A 22,138-nucleotide genomic window follows, 5' to 3' on the forward strand; every position below is an offset into this window, starting at 1 on the left:
ACTAAAAAAATCACAGGGAGAAAGCCATGAGTTCCGTGCTTTGCTTTCTCTTCCTCTGGAATTCTGCTGCTCTCCTTGGTATTGAAACTGCAGTCCTTGGTAGGTGAACTTGGTCTTGGCTGTGTTTCTTGTTGATCTTCTGGGGGAGGGGCCTGGTGTAATGATTCTCAAGCATCTTTGCCCCAGGCAGAATTGCACCGCCCTTACCAGGGTCTGGGCTGAGTAATCTGCTCAGGTTTGCTTTCAGGAGCTTTTGTTCCCTGACCGCTTTCTGTAGAGTTTCGGAGGACGGGAATACAAATTGCGGCCTCCTGGTCTCTGTCCCGGAGGAGCCGAGAGCCCGGGGCCCCACTCCTCAGTGAGCCCTCAGAGAACAGCGCCCAGTTACTCCCGTCTGCCTGACCTCCGGCCGTGCTCCCAGCTCACCGATCCTGCGACCAGTTCAAGGTAACACTGAGCTTTGAGTTTACTGTCCTCTCTGTCTCTGTAGCTGGCTTTCCTGTTCCAATACTCTCAAGCTCTGCGACACTCAGACACCCCCGATCCTTCTGTGACCCTGCGGGACCTGAGGCCACGCTGACTGTATGTGGGCTTTGCCCCGGTTTAGCCTCTGGAGTGATGTCCCTTGGCGGAACAGACTTTTAAAAGTCCCGATTTTGTGCTCCGTTGCTCTGCTGCTTGCCGGGAGCTGGCCCCTCCCCCCAGGGTCTATCTTCTCGTCGCTTTGGATTCACTTCTCCACCAGTCCTACCTTTCAGAAAGCGGTTGTTTTTCTGTTTCCAGAATTGCTGTTCTTCTCTTCGATCTGCCGATGGATTTGCAGGTGTTTGCAATCTTTAGTTAAGCTATCTAGCTGTTCTCCTGCTAGCTGAAGTAGTCTCAGCCTGCTACTTCTCCACCATCTTGACTCCTCCCTGAGCAACTCCTTTTTAAAGCAGTGTCTCTGTGACACAATATCCTTTTGCAGAATAGAAAGCCTCTGTTTTGGGAAGAAAAGCTGGTGTGGTAGAGTACTGAGTTTGGGTCATATGGGAAGTGTTCAAGAATAGGATGGGGAGGAAAATTTAATAAATTACCTTTCAGTGCAATATTGGGATGTCAGGGAAGCAAGACACTTGCTATAGAGTTCTAGGCCATGATATAAACACATACATTTCTTTGTTCTGGGAATCTGAAGTTGTGGGAATCTGAAGAGACATAAAGGGGCCTCTATACTAGCAGCAGGGCATATGGGAACCCCTATGTCTTCCATCACATCTAACCAGGGAGCAGGTAGGCCTTTCAGTATGGTCCATGTGACATGCCTGGAACTCAAGACTAGGATGCCTATTAGTGCTATGCTGAATGCTGTAACTGTAACATGTGCAGAGCATCCTATAACACTTAGATCCTGGCTTCTTGTCCAATTCGTTAGGCATGAACCCTGTGGGTGCCATGATAGCACTGGAAACATGATAGCACTGGAATTCCTGCAACTGAAAAGGGAACACATTTGGCTTTGACTTCATCTACAATCACTTACACTTAAGCTATTGATAGTTGATTGGGATCTGTAGACTGCTGGGCTTGTGCCATGGGACTTCTAAGCATATTTGATGGATGGAACAGACAGGGAGGCTATAGATTTTGGCAAGCTCTGGTTCCCATTAGTCACTATGACTGTATCTGACACTAGAGATTCCAGTTCACCAAGATGAAGCTTACTTCTCTAGGCTTTGGCTGATGGCCCAATGATATTAACGTGAAGAACAGGAGAGGAACAGTGTTACATTAGACTATGAATTTCCAGTGAGCAAATCCTTCAGTAGTTTACTGAATACCCCATTGGTTTTTTGGGGGCAGACGTAAAATTCATGGCAACTTCTTTAGAATTTGAGGGAATTGCAAGTTTTTAATTTTTATTTTCTAACAAAAATTAACAATTTACCCTCCTAATAGGGAAATGTGGTCTCTTTATTATAGGGTGTGCAGACTATGTTTGTAGTTGTACAGTTAATATTCCTCTCCAAGTTTTTCTTGTAAGGGGTGCTGGTAAAATACCTTGCTGAGAACATTCCAGAAGGAGACACAGCTGTTTCTCATATTTGGAGCCCCCCACCCCGAATTATTAGGCTTATTCTGAAGGTTCCTTGGTGGGAAGGAGGAAATGTCCCAGAGAACAGATGTTTTCCATATTGGTGGATTTTCTGTCAGACTTGGTGGCTGCTCTTGTTTCTGATTGCCTCCCTGTAGCTTCCCTGGAGTTGTGAGTTTCTAGGCAGAAAGATTTGATGTGACGAGGAAAGGCTACAAAGGTGGAGGAAGAGAGTCTGAACTGAATGGTTAAGACAAGGCTATTTTGGGCATGGCAGAAATAAGCTGAATCCTATGGAATGGAGAAAAGGGAAATGAGATGAGAAAAGAGGAATATGAATTAATTCATGAGAGCACTTCTTATTTATAGGTGGGAATAAAAGGTCCATTGAACTCCAGGGGAACCTTCCTTTATGCAGTGCCTGGGACTATGTTGAAATGTTGTAAAGGCAATTCCATCTTAAATGCACTGGGGGAACTGACAACCTACAGTTCGTGGATTACACTTACACTATCTAGTGCATAATAATTTGCTCTTCCCCAACCCTGGAAAGTCTTCAGGGTGTGGTCAGGAGAAAGTAAATTGAACAGATGGAAGATTTCCTCTCAAGAGAGTTCAAGGGTGGTTGGGAGAAGGGGGGTGGGGTTATGGACATTGCGGAGGGTATGTGCTTTGGTGAGTGCTGTGAAGTGTGTAAACCTGGTGATTCACAGACCTGTACCCCTGGGGATAAAAATATATGTTTATAAAAAAAAATTATTAAAAAAAAAAGAGAGTTCAAGGGCTTCCTTAAACAAAGGCAAGCTGTAAGCGACCCCTTTCACACTCCAAACAACCTTTCAGAGAACTACCTAGGAAATTCTCTGGCTTCCTCACAATTCCCAAGTAATTTCTGAAACATTTAGATACTCTGATTAGTTTTGTTTTTTAAAATAAAAGTTGGTTTATGTATGCTAAAAAAAAATCATCTGGACAATCTGTGTCTATTTGGGTGGTGCAGAAGAAAGGGGAACTTTTGTATCAATCTTTATTCCTTCTATAAACACAGATGACCAGAAGGGAAGGCTGTTATTTATGGTAATGCAGACCAGAAAAAAGACTATTATTTTCAGTCTGTTGAACAATACAAAAATGCTTCTCAAGCACTGTGTTCAGATGTTTCTTTTTATTAGCCGTCACACAAGGAATTAGACTCATTTCAAACAGTTCATTTTCCCACTCTTGTTCCTGTAAAATCATTACTCATGAGTGGTTTCTTTGTTGAAATACTGCTGACGTCCCATATTGGAATGGATAACAGGGCGTTGAACATATAAACTTTTCAGTTTGCATGAACTCTGGAAGAAGGGGGACAGAGATTCCCCAGGAGAATAAAATCATTTGTCAGTGTCCTTGTTTGTTAGTTACTGTCCTTTATAAGCATCTTATCCAGGAAGCTGTCAGCATTGCAATTCTGTGTTGTGTGTGTGTGTGTGTGATTAATAACAGGAGAGAGCTCTTTGAATGTCAGCAGGAGATTTAAAATATAATTCTGCATCTGCCCTGCTCTTTTCTCCTTTCCAATTTTTTTCTACCCCCTGCCTCCAATCCAAGACCATTAGGATAAATAAAGGAGTTGTGCCATGTCTTAATACATGAGCAGATGATGATCCTTGGCTCTTCAGCTAGGCGCCGTTTGCATTTTGCCAGAGATGATTATTTTATCTGCAGTTTTAATAACAAGCCAAATCATTTTCTGTTCACTAACCGATAGAAGCAAATAAAAAGATTGCAGAGTGGAATTGAGAGGATAAGAAAGCTCTAGGGCGAAAGAAGTCTTTTTCTTTAATTAATAAGTTCAGTTTACTCTTAGAATATTTCTATGCTAGAATCCAATTTCTTATATTAAACGAGTCTGCACCCTTCCCCTCTGTAACTGCCAGATCGGAATCTCAGAAAACAGAAATCATGTAGGCTTGAATGAAGCTTTAAATTCTCTACTCTCAGTCCTTTCTTGTTTTCTGAACATAGAACTAGATTTCTCAGGGCTTCTCTAACCACAGCATGACATTCCTTCATTAGGTACATGTTTTGCAGACCCAGTCATGAAAGATTGGCGTTTTATCCGACAAGGGGCAAATGCAATATAATGGAGTTCAGGAGATGTAACGTTCTGGAAAAACAGATTATCCCAAGGCTGTAAAGATACATGATCTGTACTAAAAGGGCAGAGCATTTAAGTTTTACCAGACTAGTTTTAATAATCTTTTGATTTGTTCCATGGATTTTTTTGCAACTTTATTGAGAAATAATTGACATATAATCCTCCATTGTTTTAACCTGTGAATGGAAATGAGTATTCAGGATGATGAGGACTGGTGGTGGTATGTGCACATGCATGTGTATGAATGTGTGTGTGTGTGTGTGTGTGTGTGTGTGTGTACATGCGCACATGTGTGTGTGTGATCTGTTTTTGTGCTTTAATCTAGGCTCACTATGTGTCAGTATGTGCATAGATTTTACTAGACCTGTATCAGAGTGTCTTAACCCCTGTCATCTCAACCAAAAAGCCTTCTGCTACTCTTATAATTCAGAGTTTGAGCCACCTCAGAAAAAGCCCTCACAGCTGTGGCCCAAAGAGATTCCCAGAGTTCTTTGATGTTTCAGATGGAGCAAAGATTTTTTCTTTCAATGGAGAGTTGGATAAGCTAAGGGCCAGGGGGTTAAACATTAACTGTTATGGGCTAAAGGTGTAAAGGACTTTTTCTTCCTAATAAGAGCAGCAGGACAAGCATAGGATGCCTTCAAATGATCAAACTTCCTCAAAGAATAGATTAACTGGTTTCACTTCTGAATTTGTCTAATTGCTTTTGCGGCAGCACCCTGAAAAATGGAACTTGCTTTCTACTAGTATGATTAAATGGACACTTGGAAAAAGAATAATTATGAGTATTTCTAAGGAAAAGAGCAAAATAATAAAACTGAGCATTGTCCATGAAAGATGGATAATGACAAGTAAACATAGAAGGTGGTGTCTGATCCCATCAATTTTGGTATTCATTATTCATAGTTATTATTCATAAATTTGAGCACAAATGTTAGGCCTGCACCTCAATGACACATTTGCATTTTATTTTAAGTTGTTTTCTACCTGGTTTTGCAAACAAGGATTTAATGGTTTTTCTTGTCTTTCAGTCTCCCTCTGTTGCTATAGCTTGTCTTTCTCATATACTGACTTCTTTCCATTTCACACTATCTCAATCATCTGTCTCATTCCCTTATCCAAGATTCATTCATTCCTTTCCTCCCCCACTTCCTCCTTCCCTCCCTCTAAAGTTCTAGAAGAAAAGATTTCTAACACATAAAAGTGATATTCAAATAGATTCCCCCTAGGCAATCAATTTACTTTTAATTTTTCTGAAACTAAGTTTTTCTTTGTTGCAATGAGGAAGGATTGAAACTGCTGTAAAATTTATTAGCTTCCAGGAAGATATTTGAAATGAAATTTTTTTTAATGATTGTGCTGTTTGCTGTACCCAGAAGCGGTGTCATAGCAATTACAGTATTCCAGATGGTTGCTGAAGTTACACTGAAACATCAAGATAATGCTAGACTTTTCTATGAGGCTTTTGTTGGTAACAAATAGTCCAACGTAGGTAGTTAATAGATATTAATCTTTCTGATACTTGTGTGTGCTTCCAGTGACTATTTCTGGTGACTTCTACCTAGCTGATGTCATGATGTACACTATCCTTTTTTTTTTAAGATTTTATTTGTTTATTTGACAGACAGAGATCAGAAGTAGGCAGAGAGGCAGGCAGAGAGAGAGGAGGAAGCAGGCTCCCTGATGAGCAGAGAGCCTGATGCAGGGCTCGATCCAAAGGACCCTGAGAGCATGACCTGAGCCGAAGGCAGAGGCTTAACCCACTGAGCCACCAAGGCGCCCCGACTATCCTTTTGAATCATTGCAAGAGACAGTGATTGGTTTACTGAGAACTTTATTTTTCAAATGTGAAAGAAATGATTGGAGAATTACTAATGTTGCTTCTTAGCTTCCCCACCCACTAATAACAACATTTTGGCAGTCAAAAATCTTCAAAGAATTTAAAAATTTCTGCTGCAACATTTTTTTTGTCTTATGTATGGTATTGCCTGTTTTACAAAACTGAATGTCCTGGGACTTGACTGAAGGAAGCGTCAGTTCCTGTTAAGAGGAACACCAACTTTTTTTCCCCCCTCCAACATTAAATTTTCATTAAAAAAGGAAAGTTTTTTTTTTCCTCTCCTGGCTAACATACCCTGTTTCTCTCGCTTTCTATACTAGTCTTATTTGTGCCATCCTCACTACATATTCTGTCTAATCCCCTGAAGCTCATGACCAACATAAAAGTGGCCTTTTTTCTCAAACTAAAGATGTATTAGCAATTTCCTTATTTTCCAGGAAAGAGTAAAACCAAGTTGGCAATGACTTTAATTCAGCGCCACCTGTAAGGATCATCTGAAGGTTCTGTCTTGCCAGCAGCATAAACTACCTGTAGAATGTGTGAAATGGTTTGACTGTTTTTAATCTACACAAAATCAAACAACTGGTTTGAACTCTTCACAGAAGTGACTAGGTGTTATAGGTGTCTGACAGATACAGGCTAAGGGATTTAATTCTGTGGACATTGTAGAATGAAACCTTAAAATATGGTTCCACTTTGCTCAGAGTTTCAGTATTTCTGTGTTCCTCCTTTGGGGGACAAGTTCATTGCCCTTCTGTGACACCTCATATTTGACTTGTAAACATGCCTTTTCATAGTTTCTAAGCACCCAGATGAAGTCCAGCACTTTGTAAGATAATTTTCTTTACTATAGAAGCCAAAATACAAACATTCCAGTTTAGTCAATTTCTGCTTGTCTCAGTCACTGTGAACACCTCTTCTTTCTTAGTCTCAGTTTTCCAGGCAGCCTTCTGCTTCATTTCCTTGCTCCCCATGCATCAGTACAAATTATTTATACTTATATACATCTTGAAATCTCTTATTTATGGGTTGAATTGAATTGAGTGCTAGTACAAAAATTAAAACTCCAGGGACTATTGTGATTGCCCAAACTACAACTTAGATTGTATGATTGACTGTACATGTCACATTATCGTGACACCAGCTCAGCACTGAAGATTCCATTGAAGATAATTCAGTTGCTTTGAATTCCATTGAAGATAATTCAATGGAATTAATGTGACTGTACATGTCACATTATCGTGACACCAGCTCAGCACTGAAGATTCCATTGAGATAATTCAGTTGCTTTGAATTCTGAAAGGGACATCTTTTCAATCTATTTTCATGTTGTACCGGGAGTGAGTGAATTTCAGGTGCATAGACTGTGAATGAGGAGAGAGGCTTATGTGCCATTTGGCATCACAGAGGCCAAGTGTTAGGTGGTACTTGATAATTGATGCTGGTCTGTCAAATGGTCTAGAACAAGATTGGGGTCCATCAGTTTTTTTCAACCATCCTCTCTACCCCAAGCTAAAACTCAACTTTACAGATTCCTGCTGTTTAACGGGTCAGCTATCCTGAAAATGCCAAGCTATGCTAATCGGGGCTGCCCTTTTTCTTTGCCTATCTGCTGGTTTTTGACATCTCTTTGTCGGCCTCAGGAAACTTGTGCCTACACCCTATCCCCCTCTGTGCCCTTCCTAGGTATCTCTACCTCTAGACATTTGTAGCCTTTATTATTCCACAAAACTCTCCTAACCTGGGTCCCCTTCACACATATTTTTGCTGTATCACCAAAGAAAGTCTAATGATCTCAGTTTTGTAATGGATTCTCTTATTTTAACAGAGACCCTTTAATGCTTGTACCTGGCTGAATGAAAAATGTGGGAATTTCTCTCTCTGTTACAAGGGCTGGCTTTTGGATAGCTCTCCTTTGGCATCCATCAAATAATACTACATAGGTGTTCTGAGTATCATCACGGTTCTGGCATCTTACTCCTTCTACCTGTTGTCTGTCAGACCATAATGCTGTGAGAAGGGCTGCTAACAAGTCGGATGCTAGGGAACAGAAGAAGAAAAAGGAAGTATTAGGGAGGAACCAAAATGTCAGAAAATTCTGAAAGAAAGAGAAGAAGGGGGTGAGAAAGAGACAAGGCATTGTAGTGTAATTTGTGATTTACTTATTACACTAGAGCGACTGCTGGTTATCTTGGTGTCATTGGTTCATGAATCTCTAGGAATATCTCAGCCTTCACTGATGTGTCCTTGAATATTTTATAGATGGAACCCCAACTTTTCTTGCCAAAACTTTGGATCCTTTAGGAAGTGAGTGTAAACTCCTTTCAGAATTACAGCCTGGGAGTACTCTGGGAAGTTGTCATTTTGCAAAGTCCTAAGCTCTTATTGAACTTTTGTTAGTTTCTCTAAACACCCAAAAGAAGCCCAGTCCTTAATATGTCAATCAGATCAAACCCAAGACAGAATGTTTAAAGCCTGGATAATATTTCCAGCTCCTCTCTCTTCCTCCCTTCCTCTCTTCCCTTCCTTCTTCCTTCCTTCCTTCTTTCCTCCTTCCCTGTCTTCATTCCTTCATCCCTTCTTTCCTTCCCCTCTTTCCTCTTTCACTGAGCCCATTGCTACTCTCCTTGCCCTGTTAAGTTACAGATGTTCTTTCCCTTGACTTTGCAGGCCTTAAAATGCTTTTAAGAACTCTTTCCAGGATAATTATTTCTTTTGGTAATTCCTGGAATATTTGGGGCATTAATTTTGCCATCCATATTTTAATTAGTTTTGCCAGAAAGAGTCAGCATCTGCAGTTGGTCTCAAAGGCTCACTATAAGGTCCCATTTTTAGTTTCAATTTTATAGGAATTAGCAGCAGTTGTGTTTGATGCCAAGAAAACAATGCTTGATATTTGAATAACACATTCATTTAATAAAATAGTTGTTTCTGCTTATTGCATTGTTAACTTATTAGAGTACAGGCCTATTAACTGTTGTTAAAATTGAAAATTCCGAAGCACATGACAAATATATTTTCAACTGCACATCAAAGCATGGTACGTTTCTTTAAGACCTGCATATAGTATTTAGGAAACCACTGAAGTGGCTAAGATGACACTTGACTTTAATATTTCTTAAGTGCTACATTTACTTTATTATTTGTGACACAACCATCCAGTTTTCTTTGTAGGTTTTCTTGGTGTTTCTACTAAATAGAATAGTAATTTCCACTTTTAGGAGTTGTATCAGTGGCACAGTATCTGGTGTGCTGACTAAAGTTTTTTTTATTGCTATCACTTATATACCTTTTTTTATCCAATCGCATTAAACTGTTACTGAGTGCCAGCTCTATGCTAGCTTCTTAGGGTATGGGAGGGAACAAAATAAATATAATCTTCGTTCATTTAGAGTTTATAAGCTAACACTGAATATAAATATTAGATAACTATAATGAGTGTTATAAAAGGAAGTGGTGGTCTCTCTAAGGGATCAGGGATTCCTTGAGAAAGTTAAATTTAAACGGAGACTTCAGGGATAATGTATCAGTTATAAATAGTGTTCAACTGCTGGTAATAAAGACTCTCATCTCCCACTAAAGAAAATGAATTGATGGCCTAACCAAGAGAGAGGCTTATTTTTCCTCTTATATGAAAGAAGTTCAGGTCTAGTGAGGTGGGTCTATAATATATTTGGTATCCCAGAGCTCTTCCACCTTTCTATTCTGCTATCCATAGGCATGTGGCTTCCATCTTCAGGGTTGCTTCATGGTGGTAAGATGGATACTATAGATCCGGCCATCATGTCTCCATTCCAGGCAGGACAAAGCAGGAAGGAATAAGGACAAAAGGATCTCTCCAGCTACATCACCCCCCTCCTCCTATTAAGAAGTTTTCTTGACATCCTGCCTTCAAAACATTGGTCCAATCTTAGTTAAATGGCCACGCCTTTTGACAAGGGAGGCCAGGAAATCCAGTGTTTTAGCTGGCACATTGCCAATCCCTACCAATAAGTGGTTCTATTTCTAAATATTAAATATAGATATAGATATTTGGGTGCAGTTCATTATGTGTGCTTCAGATGATTAAGAGGTAGGTATATTTAATATAAGAGTATTATATAATATAAATATAAGGGGGGATATTTCCTAGCAGTTATGTTTTCTTGATTAGGCACACATGAGAAATTTTGACAACACTTAACCTGTTCATAATTGGTGCTACCATCCCCTCCATTATATCTTACAAAAATTGCTTTTGTTGTAGATTATTTTGCTCAGGGGGTGATGTAGATTAAGCTAAGTGGATGCATGTGAGTATAATCCAGGAAGCTTTCCTGATTTACATATCACTTGCTTATAGATTATGTTACTGCTGCTACTTAGAAGTAATTAACTACTTGAGCTCTTAGGAACTGGAACTCACTTTAACTTTCCCTTTCTGCCTCATTGACTGCAGATCACTTTTGAGGAGGTAGCCCATAGCTCTTGTTAACTGTTACCTTGAACTTTTCTATGCTAGTTTTTTGTCTCTGATCATTGATATCTTTGAGTTAAATACATCCAAACTCTGAATCACAATAAAGACCTGCAGCATTATTGAACACATCCATTGTGGCTGGACATCTATACAAACCCAACAGAGCTTCTTAGCTCTTCTATTCCACCAGGACTTAGAGAGTTTTAGCAAAGCCTAAGATGGCATTTTCATCATTTTCTTCTTTTACTTTGGTTGGGACCATGTGTAGGCTCCTTCTGGTGTGGAAGCACATTGTTTGCCTACATCTGAAGAGATCGTGGTTTTATGAGGAGGGTAGAAATTGCTGCAAAAAGATTTGCTAATATTTGCACAAAATAACATATTCTTTCCTTTTTCTATTTGAATTACTTCCCTATCCATCATGTCTTAATCATTGTTGTATCTTATGCCTTTTATTTGAGGCAAAATAAAAAAAAAATTTTTTTAAGATTTTGTTTATATATTTGGGAGAGAACAAAAGCAAGAGAGATCACAGAGGGAGAGGCAGACTCCTGCTGAACAGAGAGCCTGATGCAGGGCTTGATCCCAGATCCCTGGGCCAAAGGCAAACGCCTAACCAAATGAGCCACACAGGCACCCCTAAGATATAATTTTTTTTTCCAGAGGTTCTAGGTTTCTGTCACCAAGGTCACTAAGGACATATTGTGACCAACTACATATTACCACCTAGATTGAAGTGATAGTATGTATTTTTTTCTCTGTATTTTGAATTTTGGTCTAAACCTGATCAAAAGAATGGCTTTGAGATTTGTGTGTTCCTTTTCCGAACTTATGTGTTTTACCTATTTATTTTTGTAAACCTTAGGGACAAGTTCAGAATCAGGAAAGACCAATTTGCAAACTCATTATTCACCCCTAATTATTTATACATTTGAATTAAAGACATCTGCCTTCATTTATCTGTACCTGACAATGTGTTTGAATTTCCACAACTATATGTGGATTTTAGAGGTTTACATTTTGCTTTTTGTAGGCTCTGATCAAGATGTAACAAGGTATAGAGTCATAAATAGACACATAAGAGGAATCTTAGCAGGGAATTAGTGAATTATTAGCTGACCTCTGTTTTAGCTGAAGCCTACATCTTGACAGTTAATTTTTTTGACAACTATTTTTTATGATACAAAATGGTTCCTCTCTACTCTCATACTTCCATCCCTAGCCCCAGCACTACATGATGGCAGGCACATAACCTCTACCAGTCCTATGCTATTCCAGAAGTATTTTATTTGCTTTTTCACATCTGGTCTGACTTCATTGCTATTCTTAAGGGGCTTTGTATTGTGACTTTCTCACTTTTAATATGCAATTTCCTTACTAAACTGAAGTTTTGGCTTTTGAAAAAGTAATATACCTGCAATACATTTGTGAATGTAGTTTACCTTTGGCTGGAAAGACATTCTTCTTGCCTATCTATATTCAACATGTTCTCTTTCATATTTCACATTGCTATAAACACTAAAGCCAGGTTAGATTTTTGTTTTAAATTCAATTAGCAGAGTACATCATTATTTTCAGATGTAGTGTTCAATAATTTATTAGTTGCATATAACACCCAATACTCATCACATTGAACTGACACCAATGTCTTCGAGTGTTGTTTGATACTAAAAATGATAAACAGCAAGTCACTGCTCTTAGTAAGGATTTAAAGAAATAAAAGATATCAGATCTAAGCCAGGCGTGAAACACTGTGAGGAAATGAGTCTCTTAGATTCAAGTCTTTGGCTGCATTGAGGTAAGAGCAGTGAACATATAAGTTCACATACTTAATCCAAAAAATACTTATTTTTTTAATCCTATATAGGGCTGGAATAGGTTTAGTGATATTGATGTGTAGGCTTATGATCACAGTCCTGGGGATGCTGAGTGAGTTTACCCTTTCCTCGTCCTGGGTTTGGGGGGTAATTTATCCATTTAGGCAGTGGGTAAGTTGAAAGTGAGTACTGTCTTTGCAGAGAAGCTTCTAAGACTGAGTTCTCTGCTCTGTTCTGCCTAGATTCATAAGATCTTACAGGTGTCTGTCTCTGGATTCTCTCCTCTCCTTCTGTGTGTGGTGGGGATCCAGGTCTTCCCATGCTGTTCATTTGAAGCAGTCTAATATGGGAAAGAGCACTGTACTTGCATTCAGTATAACACATGGATGGCATTCTCCTACTGAAATATGTTAAAAAAAAAAAAAAAACCCTGCATCTCCAAATTGGAAGGTCAGCTACTTGATACTAAAAACTCAAATGAGAGCTATATATTGAGCTCATTGGGATGATTCTGCTAGATTATAATTCCCCACAGTTCTACTTTAGGTGTGTGACTAAGTGACCAATAATATCAGTCTGAAGGTCAGCTGGGATTTCCTCTTAATAGCTGGTCAAATGTCCATGGTTCCAAGGTTCAGAGACTAAGTCCTTCATGACTTGGTGCTATAAATTAGGAACAAAAGGAGAGGGATCTCATAGTCTTCTGGACATTTTTTTTTTCTTTTTGCTGGCTTCCAGGACCCTCTTACTCATATTTGTAGAAATAGAAGTTAGTTATTAAACTATTTCCCAATTTACACCTCCTTAATCTTTACCTCAGAACAAATACACTAATTCTTTAGAGCTATTTCTTGGAAAGTTATGATATGGACTTCAGAGGAGATGGAGAAGAAAGAACAAAACATCTTTTTTGGAAACCCTGAACATGTGAATTCTGTCCTACTGGAGGGATCTTGGGTGCTTCCTGGGAAAACAGTGGATTTGGATGAAACTGATTGTGGGTGGATCATCTGTACTCTCCCACTGACGCTGGACTCTATACAAAACAAATGTTTCCTAAGTACATTCCAGCATGTTTTCCTTACTTTCATATTTTCTGTGTCCTGGACATACACATTTGGAATGATGATAGGTATCAGAGGGCAGCTCTGAGAGAGTTTGCTGGGAAGAGGCAGAGAAAAGGCTTTGACAACTCTTTTTTTTTGTAGAGGTGGTCATGCAACCCTAATGTGGAACTATGCTGGAATTCACAGAAGCATTGCCCTATCTATGTAGAAGGCACTTATCTTTCTGGTGAAAATGCTTATTTGTTATTTGGCTTCATATCTACAAAATTCTGGGTGTTTTATTCTCCACCACTGAAAAGGAGCATAATATGGCCATCTTAAAGATCAATTGGCAAGTTGTGTCCCAGTACACTGAAAGGGTCTTAACTTTGATTGGCTTTTCAGTGTTTAAACTATGTCAAAGGCCGTTCCCAGAGTTGTGTTGAAATCTGGACTCAGCCAGGATTAGGCCTTGACATCTAGTGGTTTCCAATGCCTTTTCTCCAACTGGTGAGGTATACATCCAATTCAACCATTGTTTCTTGAGCCTCCCCTCATATGTGCCCCTTTACCAAAATAACTTCTGATAGATGAGGCAGAACATTGCCTCTTTGCTATGTCATTTACTATTTAAAAATAAGAAGCAAACAAAGAAATACAAGTATATAAGGAAGGTATGTTATATATAGACTATTATCAGGCAAAACCCTGAATTTCAGACTTCTTCCCCCAGCAAAAAAGCAATCACAGAATATATTTTCAACGTCTTTTGGCATGCTTTTTTTTTTCCAGTCTTTTCTTGTCTCCCCACCTCCTTGGATCCTGCCCTAAGGTTTTCTGTAAATGTTAAACTGCTCATATTTTGATGCTCTATATAATGTGATGAAAATTTGGATTAGGTCATCCTCACACAAGAATGTAATATAAATAAAAATGGATCTGGAAGATGAACAATTTTCCAATGGACAAGCAGAAATTAACCCTGGGCCCATGCCTTGATGAAAACCATGTACAAAGCCTCTCCAAGAGTCAAATTAAAGCCTTAACTCTAAATGAACCTGATTTGAGAAGAGGAAAAAGTCTCAGCAATAATTATGAATTTCAACTGCTGAGATCTTCTAAAATAGAGTTAAAGTAATCCATGAAAGATTTCTTTAAGAAATATGATCCTAATGGGGCACCTGGGTGGCTCAGTGGGTTAAGCCTCTGTCTTCGGCTCAGGTCATGATCCCAGGGTTCTGGGATTGAGTCCCGCTTCGGGCTCTCTGCTCAGCGGGGAGCCTGCTTCCCCCTCTCTCTGCTTGCCTCTCTGCTTACTTGTGATCTCTCTCTGTCAAAATAAGTAAACAAAATCTTAAAAAAAATAAATATGACCCTAACAAAACTACAGATAAGGAAAATAAGGAGGGATGGCTGGTTGAGTATAATTAAATGATGCTCAGCTTATGAGTGAGGTGTGCATAGGGTCAATCAAAACTTATGGGTCAGATGGAAGGAAAAGATCTCAGTATATGCCTTCTAATGGGAAATCAAGTCATGTAAATAACTTAGTGAGAAGATTGGCTGGTGGAACTGATGGCCAAAAAGAAGTGAAGTGATTGGGTTTTCAAAGAAAGCGCAATACCAATCTAAAATTAAGCATGTCGTATCACTGACAAGTAGGGTGGAAACACGGTTGGCAGGGCTGTTGCTCAAAAGTATGGCCAAGACTTCTCAGATACATTGACTGTTGAATTTCCGCTCTGCCTCTACTCCCTCTTCTGCTGGAACCAGTTTCAAATGCAGCTGACTTTTAGCAGGAGTTGTTGATAAAAATGCTGACTCTCAGCACCTTGACACTCAGGATTAATCTTTTTAAAAATACATTTTTTTCATCATAATGTGTTTCCCTTTAGGTTTTTAGTTTTGTCAGCAGTGAGAACAACAAAAATAATAATAAAAGAAAGGAGTAAACAGGGCGAGATCTACGGCCTTTTAAAAATCCAATTCTTTACACCTGTCCCAAAAGGCAATAAAGGACTATCTAAAAGTGCCATTTCCCAAAAGGGCCCATGGGTACCTAAGAAACCAGAACACTGGGGAGTAACAATGATTCCTGGGAAAAGCTGATGTAATCGACATTTTATTTTCTCCAAACAGATCAGAATGAAGGATTTCATTGCAGGGAAGAATGTCGGATTCTTGGCCACTCTGACAGGTGCTGGATGCCCCGGAATCCCATGCCCACCCGCTCCAAGTCCCCTGAGCACATGAGGAATGTCATTGCACTGTCCATTGAAGCTACTGCTGCTGATATTGAGGCTTATGACGACTGCGGCCCCACCAAGCGGACTTTTGCAACCTTTGGAAAAGATGTCAATGACCCCCCGGCTGAGGAGAGGCCTGCCTTGAAAGGCAGGAGAACTGTCGATGTGACCATCTGCAGCCCCAAGGTCAGCGGTGCTATCCGGGAGGCGGGCAATGGCTGTGAAGCTATTAGCCCTGTCACCTCCCCCCTGCACCTCAAGAGCCCTCTGCCCACCAAGCCCTCGGCGTCTTACACCGTTGCCCTGGCACCCCCGGCCCATGATCTGGAGCAGTATATCAACAATGGCCCATCTCGTCCCTCTGAAGCTGAACCCCGTGGAGCTGACAACGAGAAAGTCATGTATGAGGTCAACCCCACTCTGAAGGAAGGTCCTGACAAAGGGTCTCCTGGTGTGAAGCGTCTGAAGGATATCGTTCTCTAAAGCAGTCTCGGGGAAGAAGAGGGAGAAACCATGCTGGTTATCGAGGAAGCAGGAGCTGATTGTTTTGATTGCTCACCAATGGTTGGTTCTTGAGTGGTTGTTATTTCAGAGCTTTCCCTCAATATATTGTTTATAAGTGACTGTTATTCTGTGACAATCCCTCTCGTTTCAACAGGCAGCAGGGGTGTTCAGTTGAAGCAAATTAGCTTTGGCTTGGGTTGTTCATGGGGCCTTGATGTTGGGGAAACAGAGACAAATTCAGTTGTGAAAAGTATTATGTATGAAGTGTTTGAATTTATATATTTTTCTATGTCAAAATTATAATATAAATTACCATTGTCTGTGGAGGATTACATTTAAAAACAACAACAAAAACAAAAAAAGAGAAAGCTCTGGACACCTTTAATAAGCTTGCCACTGTTTTATAGTGTAGACAAGTTAATGGCCATTTATTGTGTACTATTCATTGATTCAGTGATGTGAAATTGAGCCCCCAAAAGGTTGTTTCTGAAGCTTGAGTACTTTCCAATGCCACTACTTTGCTGTGGACACCCCTGCTTTAAGAACCCTTTTGCCTGCTGTGCTATTGTTGTATTTGATATTGCAAATTGCTATGTGTGTGGTGATAGGAAAAGGCTTTTAGAAGTTGGTTTTTTTTTCTTAAAAAAATAAACTATAGACAAAAACAAAGTGCAAAAAACTGAGATGGCCAGTGAATGAGCGACACCACACATATAGATTGAAAACTTGGAAGATACTCACTCATGGAGGATACCCATGTACTGGTTACTCACCACCTTGCAGAATATTTCTCCTGCCTTTCAGTCTTTTGCCCTTATCAGTGATAGATCATTACAGAAAGTCATTTTTGGATATCCTGCTGTTCATTTTGCAGTTGTCAGAACTACTGTGCTGAAAGTTTTATGGCATCATTCTTTAAAATTTTCAGGCCCTGAATGGGAAAGTTGCTCCTGAAGTTATCAGTTTCCAGGCTTAGAAATTCCCTGTCTCCAATCATCTAAAACTCAAAAAGACTGAATCTATTTTGAGATCTAAATTAGCATCTTTTCCGACACACACTTCCTGATTCAGTGTTTCCCAGCCACAATTTGAATTAGACTGCAAAGCATGTTGGGGGCTGGAATTGAGAACTCCATGTTGCTCTGTATTGTTGGATAATAAATAGGAATAGAGTAAGAGTACAAAGTGTACATTTAGAAAAAGATAGGTGACCAGTAATAGCATCACTAATCCAATTATTGTGCCTTCTAAATGGAGACACTTGGACACTTGAACTCATCTTTTTATGACTAATACTTCTTTTTAAAATTAAAAATGTGAACAGGAAACTATTGAAAATCCTTTAGATTTAGCTAACTCTTTGCTGTAGGCTAAGAATACACCTTTTATTACTAACAAGTTTGTTACTCACATTCTTTTTTTGTTTAACATTTCTCCAACTCCCCCATTTAGTGTTTATTAATATTTAGTAGCCAACATAGTATTCTTGCAGCCTTAGAGTTCATTATTTAAAACTAAACAGATATGTCACATTTGCTCTGCCTTAGTCTTAAAGAAGTTGTTTCTAGAGCAACAAGTGTGGTTCTGTTCTCATTTGTTTCATTTTTTGAAATTCAAGAGTACCCAGAAAAAAGGCTTAGAGGTAAGACCATGAAAATGCAAAAAAAAAAAAAAAAAAAAAAAAAAAAAGGATTTATTTTCTTAAGTTTAGTTGAATAAGTGAGATCTTTTAAATGTTTTCGGTACTTTTGTCTGAGTTCTTGGCTTTATACATTACTAGGAATATTTTCCTTTATGGGAGGGAGGGTTTTGAGGGAGGCTGGTAGGTAAGGCAGTAGGGATGGGGTTAGGTAGGAGAGAATATTTCTGAAAAAGAACCCATAATGAAACTATAAATTCATCCTTCTTTCTTATTCTGTGCTGAATACTACCTCATGCAAAATACTGGTGTGGCTGAAAATACCCCTTGAGACTGATATAATTAGAGATTAATTACCATAAAGCTCATTTCATTAGCTCTCATATACTTTTTTCCCTCTCTGATTCATTTCATTTTAGCAGATTTTGAATTAGGTATATATTTGTGTTTTCAAGTGACTATTTGATAAACACATTAAAATTATTTTTTTCCTATAAGTTATGATGGGTGCCTATAGAATTTAGACTGTTCTTCACCTGATCCATCCTGATACTGTGTTGTTAGCTACCATACCAAGGTTACTTTCGAGTTAGATTTGACAGTTTTTGTACAGGTGTATTTCCTACTATGCTCAGAGAGAATGAGGGAGCTGAGAAGATTGTGGCAAGTGGGAATGTTAAATACTATATAGCTGTTGAGCCAGAGAGGGCACTGGCTGCCATGTCTCTTACCAGCCAGGTTGAAAATGGTTAGAGTAGCAGTGGTATTGATTTTGATATTTTCCCCCATTTTTTTCAGAACTCAGTTTCAAGCTACAGAACAATCGCCCCCCCCCTTTTTTATCAAAATACTTTTTTTCTCAGTGGGAAGTCAGAGATTTTTTGGGGGGGGGCTCCTAAACCCTTTATTGAGCATGTTCAGAGAATTCCCCTCTAAGGAAAGTATCTTTTTTTCCCTCTTTCTACAACTGTCTGATGTATACACACTCCCAGAAGCACAAGTGCGTCCTAGGAGGGCCTTGTAAGCTAGTTTTATAGACAAAATATGCTGCAAGCAGGAATTCTGTGCAAGGATCCTAGATTTCCTTTTGGCTCATCTTTTTCCCTTCTTCTTTTCAAGATGAAAAGCCACATAATGTCAGAGAACCAAATATTCTTCCTTTTCCCCCCTCTCTAAACATGTTACACATTTCAATGTAAGGGGGCAGTTTCAGTTCCTAAATTCTAGGGAGTTCTATTCCATCTATTCTGATGGCCCTTTTGGGAAGGAGTTGGTGTTGAGGCATGACTTGCTTTTCTCAACAGCTGCATTGGGCACATCCTTGGACAAGTAAACTTCTTCATGCAATATAAAGGCTTTAGTTTGCATTGATTGCTTTTTTCCAAATACGGGAATATGCTATATACAAAGAATAGGAAGAAGAAGAGAGCCACGCTGTGTGGAATCTCTTTTTTTTTCTATTCTATTGACTGATCTTTGGCCCTGTTCAGAATGAAACTCTCTTTGATCCTCTTAAAGCCAGTAGAGTAAATTGTGGTCCACCTCATTGTCCAAATAGGTAATAGGCCAAGGGATCCTGCAGTTCTTAAAAGGCAGTTGTTCTTGAAGTATAGTCTTTGAATCAGCAGCAACCACATCACGCGGGAACTTCTCAGAATTGATAATTCTCTGCTCTCACCCAGACCAACTGAAGCAAAAGTGCTGGCGTGAGGCCTAGTAATTCATATGGATCAGATGGCCTCTAAAGGTTGAGGGCTTGTTAAAACACAGGTTGATGGACCCCACAATTTGAGTTTCAGTGGGCCTGGGGTAGATCCTGGGTCTTTGCCTGGTTAAAAATTCCAAGGTGATGCTCCTGCTGATGATCCAGGGACCCCACTTTGAGTATCACTGCTCCAGAGTAAACCTGCCTAATAGAGCTAATTGCATGTAAGCTGCCCATTTAAGCTCATTTGTTGACATGGTGATCCGCTGATCATGAATCAAAACTGTTAAGGGGTATACAATGTAGAACTATGAAAATTAGCAACACCCAGTGTATCATCCTGATAGTGTTCCTTCAGTATACAACTGACTGTATGATGGGAATTCAATTGAACTTTTCATATTGTTCTTTTGTATCATTAACAAGCAAGAGAAAAGTGGTCCACTTGAGGCAGCAAGGACAAAGGGCAGTTTGGGGAGAGGCAGGGGGTTTAGGGGATAGCTCAATTGGGCATCCAGGGTGGGAAAAGGATTATTATTGTACATAATAGGAGTTCTAGTTGGAATTCCAAATTTAGTCTATGGGGATCATTTTGATGTTGAATGTTCCCCCAAAGCATCCTGACAAGTCTGGTCCACTTGGCTCTTTACCCAGGGTAATAAGACCCTAATTGACTTTCAAAACCTGGCATACATGAGCTTAAGAAGTCCATTGTATACAGTCCTAGTGTTTGCCTTCTCAGTAAAATTACATTTAAGGATGTCATTTCATGAGTCAAATTGTATCTGCTGACGCTGAAGTGTATTGAGATGTTGTTCTTTAGTTTAAGTATGTAACCAAGTAATATTCAAAGGGGATGTGTTGGGGGTGGGGCTGGGACTGGGTGGCTTTATATTGATAATGAAATATTCCAGAGCAAAACACATTGTCTTAATGAAGTTGTTGCAGCTCTCTTTGTTTTCTTGTGAGGCTGGAATTGGCCTGTGGGTCACTTGTGCAAAAGTGAGTTAATTTCACATAGAACTCATATTGCTTTTGTAAAACAAAGAAAATCAACCACCTTGTCTGAAATGTATATTGCAAAGCGCTCTTGGTAAAGAACAACCCACGAAAACCTGATCTTGATTGGAAAGCACTGTAGGTCATTAGGGAAAACTGATGATGCTGATTGTTGCTCCAGCTGTGTTGGCAATTAAAGATGACCTTGTTACTAACTGAAAGTTGCTGTCAACCTTAGCAAACAAACCAGCTAACTCCATTACAACACTGGTTAAGTAGATTTTTACTGGCACTGGATGGCGTTCAGCTGAGAAAGGCTAGGATACAAACTTTAATGACCAAGATCCAGACTAGCTCAAGCTAGATATTCAGCAACAAATACCTCCTTGTGCTATTTGAATGCTAAGGTATTGGTTGCAAAAGGCTTATGCCTTCGCTCCTCTAGTGAGGGGAATGAGCCTGATGACACTATTACTGTTTACCTGTCAAACCAGGGTGGAAATTTAGAGGGATGCAAGTGCAGTATGTCTCATTAAGCAGTCTCTGTTGCTGATTATATGAAGATGAAATCGTTGTATATGCTGATCTGTATGTTATGTACATTTTCACAGTGATTGAATCATTGTAAAAAGAAAAAAAGACAAAAAAGAATCACCACTGTCTATTTTATGAAAATGATAAAGCAGCTTTATTAAATTATTACAGTTATGTTTTAAATGGTGTTATCTGCCACATTGTTTCCTTTTATCTGGTGGTTCTCTGTTTCCCCCTTAAATGTGTTTTCTCTGCTTCAAAAATTTAATGCATTTTAGTATTAAAGGCTATTATGGAAAAATTGTTGAGTGTTGGGTGAAATGTGTCTTAGAGAGCATTGGCTGGCTCCAGGATGGAGTAACTATTAGGCCAAGGAGGTAACCAGCCCTTGGCGGGGTCACTGCTGTTCAGGCCCAGAGGGTTCCTCTTCCCTTTTCCACTTCACACTGTTGCCAACTCTCCAACTGAGGGGATTCTTCCTTTGACTAGTCTCCAGTCATTTCCTGAGTGCCTCCCCTCCTTCCCATCCCAGTTAATACCATTTTCTGAGGAGAGAGACCCATTCATATCTAGAATGGTAAAGAATTTTCTGGGTGGTACTTTAAACAAGAGCACTAAAACTATTCCTTAAGAATAACCATTTCAGGCCAACTTCACAGTGGGACTTCTTTGAAGAATTAATTTAAAAAAGGTGAGAAGTAGTAGAAGCTGACAGCAGGAGAAAAGAGAGTTTGAAACAAAGATGACCTGGCTGCCCTTTTGATGCCTTCGGGTTTGAACATGAAGCAACAGGCTCTGACTTTGCACATAACGAGGCTGCAGTATAAATCCAGATAATCTTTCTTTATCCAAACTGTTGTTCTCTGGGACTTAGCACTTGGACTGTAAGTATTCATTCTGGCTGCAACTGGCAGGGGAAAAAATCCCAGTAGAGTAAAAAGGGGGCATGACAGAACAGTTCCAAAGAGTGCCTTTAGTGGTTAAAGACCAACTTGCTTCAGCACGACCTAGTCTCTCTGGACTATTAAAAAAATGATCTCAAGGAAATCCACTCTTGCCCTGGATCTCCAGCTTCCTGTTACCTCTACCCACCTGTATTAAATTGAATGTGCTTCTCATCCCCCAGAATGAG

At 39.5% G+C, this 22,138-nt stretch overlaps 1 protein-coding gene across 2 annotated transcripts in view; it reads left to right on the forward strand.

Moving 5' to 3' along the window:
* PCDH19 (protocadherin 19) overlaps positions 1-21,309 on the forward strand; it is a 130,037-nt gene extending 108,728 nt beyond the window's left edge. For both annotated transcript variants that reach the window (XM_059385009.1, XM_059385010.1), the window contains exon 5: positions 15,519-21,309. In XM_059385009.1, the coding sequence (XP_059240992.1) occupies positions 15,519-16,108 (590 nt within the window). In that variant the 3' untranslated portion in view covers positions 16,109-21,309. The remainder of the gene's footprint in view (positions 1-15,518) is intronic.
* Positions 21,310-22,138: the final 829 nt, after the last annotated feature.

Source organism: Mustela nigripes, chromosome X, assembly GCF_022355385.1.
Source record: "Mustela nigripes isolate SB6536 chromosome X, MUSNIG.SB6536, whole genome shotgun sequence".
Lineage (NCBI taxonomy): Eukaryota > Metazoa > Chordata > Mammalia > Carnivora > Mustelidae > Mustela > Mustela nigripes.